Genomic DNA, 16,643 nt, shown 5'->3' with positions numbered 1-16,643 from the left:
AATAAATAAAAGTCAGTTATTAGAGCTAGCAGCAACGTCAGTATCTGTAAGATGACTGGCACTGCCTGTGGTTTATGACGCTGCAGAGACTCTAACTCTAAAAGTCAGTCAGAGACTCTAAGAACTGAGCTGACACTTCCTCCTGTGTGAGATTGTGGGTTTTTGTTCACTTGGTACGGCAATACTGAATGTGACTGACTTTTAATTGCTCTAGGTGATTTCCCCTTCCACATTAGCAGAGGTGTTTATGTACGGCTGCACACGCACAAACTCTATACGTACGATATTACTTTCACACACACAGAACCAGTGGCAAACAGAAACAACACTATTAATGTTCGTTATTATAAATCTGTTAAACTTGGTAGTTACACTGATGGTCCCCTCTTAGGATCAATAAAGAATTATCCTCTGTTATTATAATTCGGATTAGGGCTAGGCGATATGGTGATATATATCATCAAACTGATTTTGGCCATATCGCCGAGACAGGGTCGGCCCTATGTTCCCACATTTTTAGGACATTTTAAAAATGAGTCTTGTGTTCCTACATTTCCCTTCACTTTAAGCCCTATCGTCCCACAACATTTTTTAGGGTTAGGGGTTAGGGGGAAAAAATCTGATATAAATTTATGAAAAAGGAAATGTGGGAACTGTGAAGCACGCTCCCACGGAGACCATATTAGTTATGCCACATACAGTGGTTTTTCGAATCTGAGCAATGTGGTCAGTGTTCTTCTCTGTTTCTTTTAGAAGGTATCGTCATTTCCTGTTGATGCACTCAGTCACTCATTCATCACATCTTCTGAACACCGGTAAGGCAACTTTGTCTGTGCTTCAAATATTAAAGCAAAAGTCATTATTGAGCAGAATGGTCCCTTTCAGAGTTAATTTATTATTTATTCATTTATTAGATTTTCTTTTGGCATTTTAGGCCGTTATTTAATAGGATAGCTTAGACATGAAAGTGGAGAGAGAGAGAGGGGGGGGGGGGATGACACGCAGCAAAGAGTGCAGTTGAACCTCCAGCTGTTGCAGCGAGGACTGAGCCTTAGTACATGGGGTGCACGCTCTAGCAGGTGAGCTACCCGGGTGCCCCCCCTTCAGAGTTATATTATTATATTTATATCTTGTTATTGGAATATTATTACTAATGATTGAACATGTAAGCAGTATTTTCATGCTACAGCTGATGGAGGTGGAGCAGATTTACTGTTGGAGAGTTTAAACTGTAGCACAGTCTCATGTTTTAAAAATGTATATTTTGTTTGTAAAATCTGACTCTGTTAAGAAACTAAAGCTGTCAGAGAAATGTCGTGCAGTAAAAAGTACAATATTCCCCTCTCAGATGTTGTGAAGGAGAAGTATGAAGTTGCAGAAAAAAGGAAATACTCAAGTACCTCAAATTGTTCCTAAGTACAGTACTTAAGTTGAGGTACTTTGTAACTTTTACTGTATTGTACTTATACTGAGGATTTTCCAACCAATATGGTTTAAAATGGGGGAAAAAACTGTACAGTTTACAGTTCTTAAAATGATCTTCCATTTAAAAAATGTATTAAATTCGGAATAAACATGGTGCAAATAAATTAAAAAAGTCCGTTATTGTCACCTACACACAGAAATTAGAGCTAGGAGCAACGTCAGTATCTGCAAGATGACTGGCACTGCCTGTGGACTCTAACTCTAAAAGTCAGTCAGAGACTCTAAGAACTGAGCTGACACTTCCTCCTGTGATCTACTTGTGGGTTTTTGTTCACTTGGTACTTCCCCCCCATACAGATTTATCCTGCCCATCCAGGGGGGGGATTGAACTGACAACCTTCCAGTGTCATGCTTGCTTCTATAAGCCTTACGGTAGGTTTCCACACAGAGAAATTTCGCTTCACTCTCATTTAGATTGAATGGAGATGAAATTCGCCCTGATTGGGCGAAATGAGAGCGAATCACAGAGGCAAGCGAAACAAAGTTGACGAAATTTTAACTTTATTCAAATGAGGACCACTCGAGAACCAATCAGGTCTGCGTGTTTGTGTTTGGAGGCGGGAGTTACAAAAAAATTCGGACCAAGATGGTGGAGGTTATCAGAGGTGTATCATGAAAATGTGTATGTGATTAAAATGTTTCTACACGAACATTGGTACTTGTATCAACATGAATTGTGATTTATATGACACACAAACTTAGTCAGGGCACATACACCCCTGAATAGACCACTGTATATGTTAGTTTAAACACTCAAACTTTTCAGCTAGCCGACAGGTCAACCACTAGCATGTTCGGACATTGCATTTCATTGTAAGCATAGCAAGGCAGCTAGGCTACATAGCCAGGTTACCAAAGCATTTATGAGCTAACATTTTACCGATGGTTTGCTGCTGTGCATTTTTACCGCCCTAGCTACGATAGCAACGATAGCTTGATAAACTACCTGTTAGCTACCTATGCTACTTAGCTTCAACCCTCTCTGCTAGCTGCCTAGCAGTCGGTGTTCTGTTGCGGTCTTGCATTTTGTTTTTGCGACCGAATGATATGCATTACAAGAATTATATACATATACACATTTATGATATAATGCATATGCTGCATATAGCTACAGTATGTTGTACGTATAGCACAGTCCTGCATATTGCACGGTCTGTGGAGAGGGGTTGTACTGACCCATGTGTGTGTGTGTGTGGTCAGATGATGAGAGAGGGCAACTAGGGTGGCCTGTTACCGGCTCAGCATGTGATGCCATCTGAACTAAACTTTTAAGGTTAACACTTTTGTTGTTGATTGGTTTTCCACAGTTGTTCTGCAGCTCGATGGCTTCAAAGCGAACATATGAGATCACCATGAAATCTGGAGGTCTGATCATCACTTTATCGGTGAGAAGACTCTGGTGTTCAGATCATATTCATTCACAACTGGAGGAGAAATTCACATTTGATGCCAGAAAGTCCAAATTTAATCTAATAGTCGACAACCATGTGTTAGTGTGAGGCTGATTCGCCTGTCAATCAAAGGAACCAAAGTGTCAAACAGTTAAAAAACAGATTCATGAGAGGCGGCATCTGGTGGCCATTAGAGGAACTGCATCTTAAGTAACCTTAACATTGCTTTTAGCTGGTAGAAGTTATGAGAACTTCTTTTTTCCTCTCTGTGCTTCATCATCTGTAGGGTTCCCACCAACAGAGCCCAATACAACACTTCGGTCCTTCAGGTACCCCACAGGGGTAAGAAAGTGGTTTCCTTTAACTTTTTGACTAGAAATAAAAGCATGTTATTTTTCTTGTGGGTTAAATCAAAAGTGGAAGTGGTATTTTTTCCATGAGTCACGTGCAAACTGGTAACAGAGAAAGAAGTCAGTGCATCCTGCTCAAAAAGTCACAAAGTGTGTTTTCGTCCTCCTGTTTTTATGCACAATTTTAAACACTGTAAATACAAAAAACTAGGGCTGCCCCCTCTAAGTCAGTTAGGTGACTTATTGTTTTTTTTATTTTATATTTATTTAGTCATTTTTTATGCTAAACATGGTAAACACAAGATTTAAAGTGCTTTTGCATGATTCTTTGTTGGGAAAGTTTTTCAGTTCAGATATGTTGCCTAAATCAACTAATTTAACAGAGGAATATTACACATAAATACATTATCAGAGAACAAACTGCAAACATTGGGGTTTATGTTAAAGAAACACTTAGTTAATGAATCATGATGTACTCTGAGCTAAACAATCAATAATCATTCTGTTTGGTAGAAATAATCCCTTAATTTATCCATTTACATGTGAAATATGCTGGCTCTAGACAGGCTAAAAAGTAGTTATTTACATGGAGTCTGGTGGGTTTGGTGATGGGGATTTTGTGGCTATTTCATGTTAAACAAAAAGGATCTTCCTCCTTAACACAAAATACTATCTCTGTAGGAATCCTTTACAATATTTTGTCAGACACTTAGAATAATAAGTCACTTAGACACCAATGCATTGGAAAATAGTGTCCATGTTGGAGAAAAAACAAACAATACAGCCCTTACAATACTTGGAATCAATAATCAATAATATTGTGGTTCTGCACCAGGGAAGATGAGGAGGTTCCCATGGAAACAGACCAGCTGGAGGAGGCCCTGATGATGAAGAGTCCGGTGGTAAAGGAGGCTCTGCGGATGGGTGTTTCTCCTCACCTCATCAAGCCAAAGCTCCACGCTAAGATCCTGGCCGACAAAAACGGCTACACTGACGTCCGTGAGCTTCTCACAGATCTGAACATGTAGTAGAGGAAAAACTACAAATGTATCTAAGTTTTCCTCCTCGAGCACTGCCGGAGTTTCCAGCATATTATCTGGATAAGTAATGTGAAAGAAAGCCGTTTAAAGACAATGCATGAATTTTGGAAAAATTTAATTGCACAAATAAAAAGCTAGCAAACACACAATAAGTCAGCAATGCATTGACTCCACAGTTTTTTTTTCTAAATGGGTGTCTACTTTTCAGATTTTAAAGCCTTTCGAGACTTATTTGTGATTTTGGACTATGTAAATAAAATATACAATTAACAAACATGTTTGCTGTGCTGTCTGTTGAAAACCAAAACTATTTAGTATAAAAAAAAACATGATTTCAATTGATTTTATTATGTCTAAGTTGCAAAGCAATTGTAGAAAAGTTTTAATAAATCAAGTCAGGATTACAGTTCTTCAAACATGAAAAAAGCCTAGATGTTTTTAAATGCATGCAATTTCAACATTTTGCAACCACAGAATTAGGGTCAAGTTTAGGCAAATCACACTACTTGGTTTAGATAAATTGTCGTCAAGGTTACATGTTCATTAAGAAATGCAGCTAGTCCTTATACTGGCTCTGGACATTGGCATCGTCCAGTATGATTGTACCTGTCTAGCTGTTAATCATGCGTCAGCAAAACAATTTACAAAATATGCACGTACAAAATACGTAAGAAGTTGAAGAAGGAGCTGAAGAAAACAGCGCTATAAGTAGACATGTTAAGGTGCTGAGCTGTTGTGTTAGTTTGGGGTTCAGAAGTTGCAGGAATGAAGGTTCTTGATGTCTGGGTAGTTGAGTTAGTTTGGGGTTTAAAGCGCCCATATTATGCTCATTTTCAGGTTCATAACTGTTTTTTAAGGTTGTACCAGAATAGGTTTACATGGTTTAATTTTCCAAAAACACCATATTGTTGTTGTACTGCACAGCTCTCTCTCACTGCTGCAGATCCTCTTTTCACCTGGTTTCTGTTTTAGCTACAGAGTGAGACCTCTTTTCATCTTCTTCTTCTGTACTATCTTTGATTGCACGCGCACATGCGCAGTAGCTCAGATGTAGAGCATGTCAGCTAGCTAACTCTAGAGACAGTAAGAGAAAGCCTGTTTCTCCAACTTTGGTCAGTTACAAGGCAGGATTAGCTGGGAGACTTCTAAATGAGGGCGCACATGTAAGTAGTTCTTTTTTGTAGATTATGGTGAACTTGTGTGTGTTGTAGCAGTGCTTTGCTATTGAGAACACACGTGCGCGCTAGCGTTAACGCCATTAGCCACGCGTGTATTACGCTTAAGCGCTCACGAGAGCTAACGGTTGTGGTTAGCCAGCTCATTTCGAACTGTGACGTCACAGTCCGAGGCCGATTTTGAACAGCTCACTAGGAGACTGAAGGCAGGACACATTCAGAAACCGTATCTCACTCAAAACAGCACGGATGGATTGTTTTCACAGTTTGTATGTGTGTGGAAGCACCAGAGACACAAAAGAACACCCCAAATCCCAGAAAAAAGTGTTTTTTTCATAATATGGGCACTTTAATAGTTGGATCAGTGGCATAGGTTATAGTTTGTACAACCACCTTCCCTCTGCTGCCTCCTGGTGGTCCAACTATAGAACAACACTTTCCACCACAAAACAGGACTGTGGCTGCTACATTTGTCTAATTTTAACACTCAAAATAGAAGAAGACATTACAGATATAGTTGTCGACGTCAAGGGCACAAAAGAAATCACGGGTCACGATGAGACAGGCAGAGTTTGGATTCAGAAGACTCATTGATGATACTCAATGAATAACAGGGTTCTGTCAGATCCTAGTGTATGAAATGCTATTAAATAATGGAAATTAATGAAATGATGTTGTAGGTGTGAGAGGGTCAGGTGTGCTAGATGTAGATGTTGCAAGTCCTGACGTTGCGGAGAAATGGCCAGATGTTGTAGGGAGAGTGCCCGATGTGGAGATGAGAGGTACGGATGTAGACTAGAGGCTGTTTTATGCTTCTGCAGAGGCTCCACGCAGAGCTTGCGCCGTAGCCTACGTAAGTGTGGGGAGTGTGTTGTAGAGCGAGTGAGAGAGTGACGGCGATTAGCTTCGTAGCGAGTACAGACTCTAGAGTCATAGTGAGAGAAACACAGTGTCTCCCCTGTTCTTTCTGACCAAGGTGAGACATCTTTAGTAGGAAAAGTTAACCCTCTCCCTGATTTCATGTTGTTTATGGAGAAGGAGAACCAGGAAATGAGTCCGGGGAAATGCAACGCTACCAAGCCACGGCCAAGCGATGTGCGTCGCTGCGACATGTAGTTACATTTTTCGAGAGGTGCACGTCAGGCTACAGCGTAGACGCAGAGGGGTCTGCGGGGGTTTGCCGTCGATTCGACACAGAAGCATAAAACGGCCTAAGGAAGGGCCAGAAGTTGATGTGTGACTGGCAGATGTTGAAGTAAGAAGGGCAGAAGTTGAAGTGTGAGAAGTTGAAGAGGGCCAGATGAAGTGTCAGGGGCAGAAGTTAAAGTAAAAGGGCCATGAGGTCATGTAAGAGGGCCAGAGTTAGAGTGAGAGGGCCAGAGGTTGAAGAGGGAGAGCCAGAAGTTGAAGTGTGAGTGGCAGAAGTTGAAGTGCTAGGGGCAGAAGAGGGTGAAATGGATGGGGGGCAACTGCAGTTTACAATTTTTGGGTAAAACTCAGTAACAGTTGTGTGGAGCGGACACTGCGTTCCAGGAAACACTTGAAATTCAGCGTCGTCTCCCCTCAGTTCTTTATGGAGTTCTTCCAAAGTCTTAGTCTGCAGATACATGTTTTTAGGGGGAACATTGTCGGCCCAGTGTGAGCTCGCTAGCCACATCTTCATGTTGGCGCTGTAGCAGCAGAACGCTGACCAGAGCATGGAGGGAATATTTATCCTGTTTCTGAGAATGTTGTTGCTGCTTGGCTGGGCTCCGGTTACCACATAGCCTTCGATAACGCCATTGTTGCCGTTGCAGTATTTGTCCATGACGCATTTGACGCACGTCTCCATTCTGTTCCAGCTTCCCTGGTTGAATCTGGCTGCTTGTGGGACGACGTTGGTCAGGGTGAAGGTGGCCATTTTGTCGGACCCGTTGAGAGCATGAGAGCTCGGAAATATGTGGCCCCTGTCAAACACTCTATTGCGTCTGTAATCTATGTTCCCAGCCTGGTGGTTGTAGGTCTTGTTTTTGTCTCCGAGCTTCATGTTCTTGTCATCTTCGTCCTCAAGCTGTAAGAGTTAAAGTCTAAATTAGGACTACAGACAAAATCATAATCACATTTATTGTGGTCAATATTGAAATCGCGATTAATCACCACGATCACTGATTGAGTTTAAGAAAGATGTTGCATTTATTGAACTTAAACCGTTAAACAAATCAATACAACAACAACATACAGACACTGAATACTTGAACTGTGAACTTTGACTTAATTTAACTTTTTGAATACCTCTTGTAATGTAATAAATAATATAAAAATATATTCAATTTTTTTAATATTATTAAATAATAAACACAAAATAAGATCAACCCTTGCAGTGCATTTTCACAATCTATTGAAAACAAGTACCGGTAATAAATAAAATACATCAAAATATATTTGTGTTATTAATCCTGAACACAAGACAAAGTAAGAGTTTACCTACAAACGTAATTTGCAAAATAATTGTCTCGATTACATTGTTTCTGTGGTCATTACGAGCAGAGATTGAAGTTTATCAGTGTTTTAAGCCCCCAGCGTCTCCTTTAGGCAATGCTGCCTGGAAGGCATTAGGATTAGGCAATGGTTATGGTTAAGGTTAAGGTTAGGGTTAGGTGCCTTGAAGTCAACGGTCGCAGGGCTGCCTGGAAGGAGATGTTGGGAGCTTAAAACACCATTGAGCTGGATTGAAACCTCGGTCAAAATTTGATTAATTGCACAGTCCTTGTCTAAGTTACAATCCAAATTTCATTACTATGAACACACACTAGTTTATTTTGACCCAATCCCACATACCGTATATTCCGTGTCATAATTACTCCCTAAATCAAGGGCGTAACTTTGGGTTCAACATTGGGGGGGAGGTTGAGATCTCCACTCTTAAGCTGAATTGAAATTGTGAGCAAGAAAACACTTCATTTTCTGCATTCTGGTAAAATTTTCTGCATCAATGTATGGTGCAGATGTCTTTCATTATTTAAATTAAATCATAATAGGTTTTTCGCGAATGCACAGGTCAGTTTGGATTATTGGGGGTTTAATAAACTCACCTGGGGCTCTATCTTCCAGTCGTTTGCGGGTCTCTTTCCTACTCCCCCTCTGTACTTGTAAGCAGAAAACACTGGGATCCTGTTCTCGGTGTCGTAGAGAGTCACGAACCGTCTCTCGTTGTCAAAAGTCTGGCAAATGGGTTTGTATCTGTTCTGGTTCAGGATTCTCCCGCCCTCCAAGATGCCCGGGACCTGTGGCCGAGTTCCCTCGAGGAGAAACTGGTCACAGTCTGACAACGACTTTACCACTTCAGCCACTGTGGGAACAATCGACAGAAAGAGGGAGGCAGCGAGGGGATACCACGTATTCGGTGACGTCATCTTCAAACACTGTGTATCATTAGGTGGACGGGAGAATAAAAACAATATAGTTGAGTTAGGTTGCAATCACACATACAGTTTGTTTTATTCAGTTTCAACCACAGCAGGAGAGTTATCTGTTGTGATTAGGGCTGCAACTAACAATTATTGTCACTATCAAGAAATCTGTCCATACTGTTTCGATATGTCGATTAAAAAAAACCCGGTAATTTTCTCCATTAATCAATTTGTTGTTTGGCCTTAACCTGGTTGACACCAGACCCTTCTCGATTGTAACTGAGAGTCGGTCTTTGGAAGGTTCATTCACAGCCCATTCCCAATGAATGATTTGGAACAATTGGAAATGGTCTCTTGGCCAGATGGACTTACAAAGCAAATCTCAAATTTGCCAGAAGTTCATCAGGGTTTTCCCAGGCTAGTTTGGCCTATGAAATGTTAGAAAATGGTGCATACAGTATGTGGATCAGTGTTTCCCCAAAAGCCCAAGATGACGTCCTCAAAATATCTTGTTTTGTCCACAACTCAAAGATATTCAGTTTACTGTCACAGAGGAGAGAGACAGTGTGGAATGGGCTTTTTGGTCTTGTTTCTTGTTTGCTGGGTGTGTCAGAGATTGTTCTAACCCACCAGTGTTTCAGTCCAATTAAACATTTTGCTACATTATTTTGAGTTGCTCAGTGGGGCATGAAGCCATCATGGAGACAAACATTACATGGTACCGTGCGGCCGATAGAGCAGATGCTCTAGAGACAGGGCAGGCTACTTCCTGTTTACCGCTCCGCTAACTTAAATGGGGATTGAATGATTTAATCATATGGCTCTTTCCAAACTTACAGCTCTTTCCAGTTTTTCCAAATGTTATCGGACCGAATAGATTAAATACTGATAGTGGAATCAGTCATGTCGGGTGTGTCGTTGGGATGCTTGAAAAATACACTCACCTAAAGGATTATTAGGAACAATTCAATTCAATTTTATTTATAGTATCAAATCATAACATAAGTTATCTCGAGACACTTTACAGATAGAGTAGGTCTAGACCACACTCTATAATTTACAAAGCCCCAACAATTCCAACAATTCCAGTAATTCCCTCAAGAGCAAGCAGTGCGACAGTGGCAAGGAAAAACTCCCTCTTGGGAAGAAACCTCGGACAGACCCAGGCTCTTGGTAGGCGGTGTCCGACGAGCCGGTTGGGGGTGTGATGAATAGTGGCGATAATAGTCACATTAATAATGGAACAGTGACTGGATGTAGCGGGAAGCTGCAGGGTTCAGCAGGACGCAGCATGACATTGCAGGGCATCGCTGAGCTCAGCAGGGAGTGCAGCAGGACCATGGCGACAGCTGCAACCAGGATCTTGGTGCCAACGTTCTCCAAGGAAATACGCTGGGGGAAAAAAGCATAAGGACTCCGGGGAGTAAACTCCCCAGAAGCTAGGATTAGTAACAAGCATTTCTGGGACAGGATTGAATGGTCAATAGTGTCAAATGCAGCACTAAGATCTAGTAAAACAAGAATGGAGACAAGACCTTTGTCTGCAGCAGTTAAAAGGTCGTTAGTAATTTTCACCAGTGCCGTCTCTGTGCTATGATTCTTTCTAAATCCTGATTGAAAGTCATCAAATAAACTATTGCTATGTAGAAAATCACATAACTGATTAGCAACCACCTTCTCAAGGATCTTGGATAGAAAGGGAAGGTTAGATATAGGTCTATAGTTTGCTAAGACCTCAGGATCCAGGGTGGGTTTTTTCAGAAGAGGTTTTATCACAGCTACTTTAAATGACTGTGGTACATAACCTGTTAATAGAGACATATTGATCATATCTAGTAATGAAGTGTTAACCACAGGTAATGCTTCTTTGAGTAGTCTCGTTGGGATGGGGTCCAAGAGACAGGTAGATGGCGTAGCTGAGGATATCTTTAACATTAATTGTTGAAGGTCTATAGGATAAAAGCAGTCTATGTATATGTCGAGGCTAGTCTTTATTTCTAACGACTCTGCGTTTAAAGGTGAACCGTTAGAAGTTGAGTGTAAAAGGTGTTGAATATTATCTCTAATTGTTGTAATTTTATCATTGAAGAAGCTCATGAAGTCATCACTACTCAGAGCTAGAGGAATAGATGGCTCAGTAGAGCAGTGGCTATCTGTCAGCCTGGCGACAGTGCTGAAAAGAAACCTTGGGTTGTTCTTGTTTTCTTCTATTAGTGATGAGTAATAGTCTGATCTGGCCTTTCTTAGGACCTTCCTATAGGTTTTGAGACTTTCTTGCCAATCCAAACGAGATTCTTCCACCTTGGTGGAACGCCACTTACATTCGAGGTTTCGCGAGATTTTTTTAATTTGCGAGGTTGAGAGTTATACCAAGGTGCTAGTTTCCTTTGCTTCATCATCTTCTTTTTCAGGGGAGCGACGGAGTCTAAGGTCGTCCGTAAGCATGTCGTAACACCGTCTACAAATGCATCAATTTGAGAGGGACTGACGTTAACATACAGGTCCTCTGTTATGTTAAGGCATGACATGGAGTCGAATGCTGTTGGAATATCTTCTTTAAATTTAGCTATAGCACTGTCAGATAAGCATCTGGTGTAGGAGCTTTTATCTAATTTAATATAATCAGGTAGTAAGAATTCGAAAGTGATTAAAGAATGATCTGATAATACCGAATTCTGCGAAAATATTATTAAATCCTCAATTTCAATACCATATGCCAGCACAAGGTCGAGGGTGTGGTTAAAACAGTGCGTCGCCTTGTGCACACTCTGACTGAAACCGATTGAATCCAGTAATGAGTTGAAAGCAGTACTAAGGCTGTCATTGTCAACATCCACATGGATATTGAAATCACCTACAAGAAGTACTTGGTCTGATTTAAGGACTAAACATGATAAAAACTCTGAGAATTCAGATAAAAATTCAGAATACGGACCTGGAGCCCTGTAAATAACAACGAATATAATTGGCTGTAATGTTTTCCATTTTGGATGTTGAAGATTAAGAACAAGACTTTCAAATGAGTTATAATGTAATTTAGGTTTAGGAGTAATTAACAGGCTTGCATCAAAGATGGCTGCAACTCCCCCTCCTCGGCCGAGCCTCTAGGAATTTGAGTATTAATATGGCTGGGAGGGTGGCTTCATTTGGACTAACATAGTCTTCATGGCCCAGCCAGGTTTCAGTAAGACAAAATAAATCAATGTTATTATCTGATATCAACTCGTTTACCAATACTGCTTTAGAAGACAGAGATCTAATATTTAATAGTCCACATCGAATTTTCCCTATTTTGTTCTAGTGCAGTCGTTTTAATTCCAATTAGGTTGTTAAGTATAGCGCATCTTTTGTTTACCTTTGATTTAACCGATCTGAGCCGGGGGACAGACACCGTGCTTATTAGACTATGAGTGGGCGACTGCTCCAACGGAAGCACAGAGGGGCGCATTGCACTGCACCTCTGATTACTAATATCAAACTTGGGTTGTCATGGTTTATGTCTGATAAACTCGTTCAGATTTTTTGATATGAGAGCGGCACCGTCCCAGGTGGGATGAATGCCGTCTCTCTCAATCAGACCAGGCTTTCCCCAGAACGCCCTCCAGTTATTCACATAGCCCACATCATTAGCTGGGCACCACCCCGACAACCAGCGGTGGAAGGATGACGTACGGCTGTACATTTCATCACTGGTCAGGTTTGGCAGGGGTCCAGAGAAAACTACTGAGTCCGACATTGTCTTTGCGTATGCACAAAGTGACTCAACATTCATTTTAGTGATCTCCGATTTACGACCATTACCACCTACGTGAAGTATGATCTTACTGTATTTACGGTTCTTTTTTGCCAGCAGCTTTAGATGGGTTTCTATATCGCCCGCTCTAGCCCCGGGGACACATATGACCGCAGCCGCTGGGGCCGCCGGCTTCACATATCGCAGTATAGAGCTCCCAATAACCAGAACTGGCTTCTCAGCGGGTGTATCGCTGAGTAGGAAGAAACTGTTAGAGAGGCGAAGACGCTCCGGTTTAGAGCGACCGTCATCATGTGCACTCCCTGGTCTAGATCTAACGCTACACTTCCCTCGGACAGTCACCCACTCGCCCGGCTGCCGGGGTCTGCCGGGGACAGCTAGCAGAAGCTACAGAAGCTACAGTATGTTGGCCCGCATTAACTACATGGTGCTGGCTAGCTACGGAAGCATACGATTCTGATTCCATAGTGCGGAGCCGTGACTCAAATTCACTAAGCCTTGCCTCCAAAACAGCGAATATACTACATTTATTACATGTATCGTTATCACTAAAGGAGGCAGAGGAGTAGCTAAACATTTGACACACAGAGCAAGAAAGAGCAGGAGAGGGAGAGGGATTAGCCATTGCTAATGGCTAAGCTAAAGTAGCTAACAGTGTTTTAACAATTGTAAATTCAGCGAGTCAGTCACTGTAAGTGAGGCTAAGTATAAGTGCTTGAGTAAAACAATTGTAATTCAAATGCAATCCAGGCAAATAGCCGCTAATTTAAACAGTGAAGCAGAGTTCAGTAAGTTTTTGCCGGAGCAGCAAACTAGCGTTTGTAACACGGGAACACCGGAAGTGACACAATACGCTCACCTTACACGTCGGCACGTCCGTCTGATGCCTGCTCTTCTGGCCAGGAACACCATACCAATACTATGTTTGACCCACCTTCGCCTTCAGAACTGCCTTAATTCATTGTGGCATTGATTCAGCAAGGTGCCAGAAGCATTCTTTAGAAATGTTGGCCCATATTGATAGGATAGCATCTCCCCCACCATTACACCACCACCACCAGCCTGCCCAGTGGTAACAAGGCATGACGGATGCATGTTCTCATTCTGTTTACGCCAAATTCTGACTCTACCATCTGAATGTCTCAACAGAAATCGAGACTCCACAGACCAGGCAACATTGGTTGTGCATGAAAATCCCAGTAACTGAGCAGATTGTGAAATACTCAGGCCAGCCCGTCCGGCACCAACAACCATGCCAACCTCAAAATTGCATAGATCACCTTTCTTTCTCATTCTGACATTCAGTTTGGAGTTCAGGAGATTGTCTTGACCAAGACCACACCCCTAAATGAATTGAAGCAGCTGCCATGTGATTGGTTGATTAGATAATTGCATTAATGAGAAATTCAACAGGTGTTCCTAATAATCCTTTAGGTGGGTGTATGTAGCCATATTATTATTTATTGTACCATGTAAGTCTATAAGAAAAGTCTTTTTAGGCCAGAGGGCATCACGTGACGCTAAAAATCCACCGTCTGGCTTCTATGTTCAATTTGCTTCAAAGCCTGACTCACTTTCTGGGGTCTGTGGTTTCAACCACAGATGGATAATAAAACAGGTTTCAACACATTCTTATTCAGTTAATATAAAGCAGGGAAAACATAAGTGCATAAAAAAATGTATTCTTCATGAACGTGCTAGAAAAAGATGTCCAAACTGATTAAACAAATTACCCGAATAAACATTTTTTAACTTTAAACTGTTGATCTAGTCTAGTCTGTGTATCTATTTTCTTTAACAGCAAGTAGAGTTAACTTTAGTTTACTTCAAATATGTCCAAATTATATCTTGGAGTCATAATATTTATGGTGATATTTATGATACTCCAGAAGCCAAACATTTGGAGTGAAAGTTTTCTGTTTTTCTAAAAACAAAACAAAAAATTTGAATACACTTACAAATAAAGCTGTCAAGTCGAGAGCCAGATCATGTCTGTAGCGTGATAGTCAAATTTAATATGCTCATTATATTAACTAAAAAAAGCCCATTTAATTCACGTAAATATAAAAATTATAGCTGTGCTTCTGCAAATGAGAATTTTCAATGTTTTCTAAGCCAAATGTGAGAAAATGTATATAATTTAAGTATAAACAGGCCAATAAACTCCAAGAAAAACTTACCAGCTTATGGACCGGCCTTGCAGAAATCATCCAAACTGTGTCTTTATGGTATTTATAGAGCACTGGAAACCAGACAGACTTCCTCAAATATATAAACTAGCTTGTGGAAGAAGTGTGACTCATACTGTTAATTCAGCAGTTTATAACGGATGTGCTAACTTTCAGTCATGCAGTATTCATAAAGGAATAGTTTACACAAAAAAACATAATTGTTAGTAGTTCTCACCTCCCTGGACTCTCTTTGGTCCCAGATAGTTTTCTATCGAATTATATTAACGAGAGCGGAGTGCCCAAAAAATGAAAGCATATCAGATCAAACAGACTTCAATGGACGCGGAACAAAAAACAACAAAAAAGGTTTTAAAACCTTCTGAAAATTCCTAAACAGTTTTATTCATTATTGTCTTGTATCCATTCATGGGCTATAACAATCCAAACACTTTTTTGTTCATTTGTTGTGCACATGTGTGTATTGATATGCGTTTATGTTTTGGGTGCTCCCTCTCCTTAACACCATGCAATAGAAAACCCGTTTCTGGGACGATAAAGAACCTAGGGAGGTGAACTATGTAGTTTATATTGTTAAGTAACTTATGTATCCAGCGAGTAAAAAAAGCAAATATAAAAACACATAAAATTGTAAATATGGCGAACATTACACCTGTATATATCAGCATGTTAGCATTACAATTTATCTCAAAGCACCACTCTGCCTCAATACATGTTAGCATGGCTGTAGACTCTTTACCCAAAGCTGATAATTGATTTGTGCCGAAATTAACTTAACCCTTGTGTGGTCCTTCGGGTCCCAGTGACCCGAAGGACCACACAAGGATTATGTACATCCCTTTACTTTGTTGAGAATTGCTCTCTAAACCCTGTTTCTTGTAAAGTAAGTAAGTAAAGTTTATTTCTACACTGTAAAAAAGTACAGACCCATTTAGTTATGTCCACTTATTTCTTATTTTTAACTGAACACGCTTATACAAGTTTTGGATTTTGAACTCAACTTTATGAGTTTTTGAAAGTTAAACTTGCATTTATTCATTGGGTCCACTATTTAAATTTTTTATCAGATATGTATGTGTAGATTGAACTTGGGTATGTAAGTTATCAGTTGAAAAAAAAAGTGTGTGTGTTGCAACAAAAAATGGTTGCCTTTCGATTTTAAAATAACCTGTCTTCACAGCATAGTTAAAGCATGGACAGAATAAATTGATTATACACCGCAGATAAGTGATGTAGCCTATGCAAATTTCTACTAAAATATAACAAGTGTTGTGGCAAACAACAAAGCACTAGTGGGAGGAGGGAGTACCTGTCAAAGGCTTGTGAATTGTGAATTTGGCATTTCACTCTTCTCATATTGAAATGTACTTGAAAAGTACTTTTCAAAAGTCAAACAGCTCCGCCCACATTTAGCCCAACCCCAATCTACATACTGCAGTCAGGTGCAATTGGTTCATTGGCTGGTCAATTCCCATGATGCAAGGCGGTAAATAGAGTTGTGTTAAAATTTGCTGAAAAGTTTGCAATTTGTTCGGAATTGTTTGTTTGAATTCCGTTTATTAAACGTGTGCTTGAATGTAGTGTTTTGTTGCCTGGTAATTGTCATTGTTGTGCTGGTTTACATTTGTAACCATGAGTTAAGTGACTGTTATGTTTGATAAGAAGAGCTGCAGCATCAGACTTTGAGCAGTAATAGGCTTCCTTCAGCTAATAATCTGCAGTGTGTCACTTCATTAGCCCAAGTGATGCAAGATCAGAGGCTTTAGAGGGACCCTTATTTTGCATGGGGCCCTGGGGCAGCTGCACCCAAGCACCCACACTATCTCCACTATAAATGTGGTTATGTTATTGTAACTTTAAACCGTGAGTT

General features: G+C 40.6%; 1 protein-coding gene and 1 long non-coding RNA gene across 2 annotated transcripts; one reads left to right on the top strand and one right to left on the bottom strand.

The window, feature by feature from the left end:
- The first annotated feature begins 761 nt into the window (after positions 1 to 761).
- Positions 762 to 2,871, top strand: LOC120572213. The gene is made up of 3 exons (XR_005641388.1): positions 762 to 815; positions 1,783 to 1,857; positions 2,793 to 2,871. It is a non-coding gene; the product is annotated as an uncharacterized LOC120572213 (long non-coding RNA).
- Positions 2,872 to 6,603: 3,732 nt separating this feature from the next.
- Positions 6,604 to 14,805, bottom strand: LOC120572212 (endonuclease domain-containing 1 protein-like). Its single transcript, XM_039821412.1, has 3 exons — positions 14,765 to 14,805; positions 8,513 to 8,842; positions 6,604 to 7,491 (listed from the first exon to the last, which is right to left on the bottom strand). Exons 1-3 carry the CDS (start codon positions 14,792 to 14,794, stop codon positions 6,763 to 6,765), a joined length of 1,089 nt encoding a protein of 362 aa, XP_039677346.1. The 5' UTR covers positions 14,795 to 14,805; the 3' UTR covers positions 6,604 to 6,762.
- Between the last annotated feature and the right edge of the window lie 1,838 nt (positions 14,806 to 16,643).

Source organism: Perca fluviatilis, chromosome 14 (assembly GCF_010015445.1).
Source record: "Perca fluviatilis chromosome 14, GENO_Pfluv_1.0, whole genome shotgun sequence".
NCBI classification, from domain to species: Eukaryota; Metazoa; Chordata; class Actinopteri; order Perciformes; family Percidae; genus Perca; species Perca fluviatilis.
Note: the sequence above shows the minus strand (reverse complement) of the source record. Positions and strands in the feature narration are given on the sequence as shown.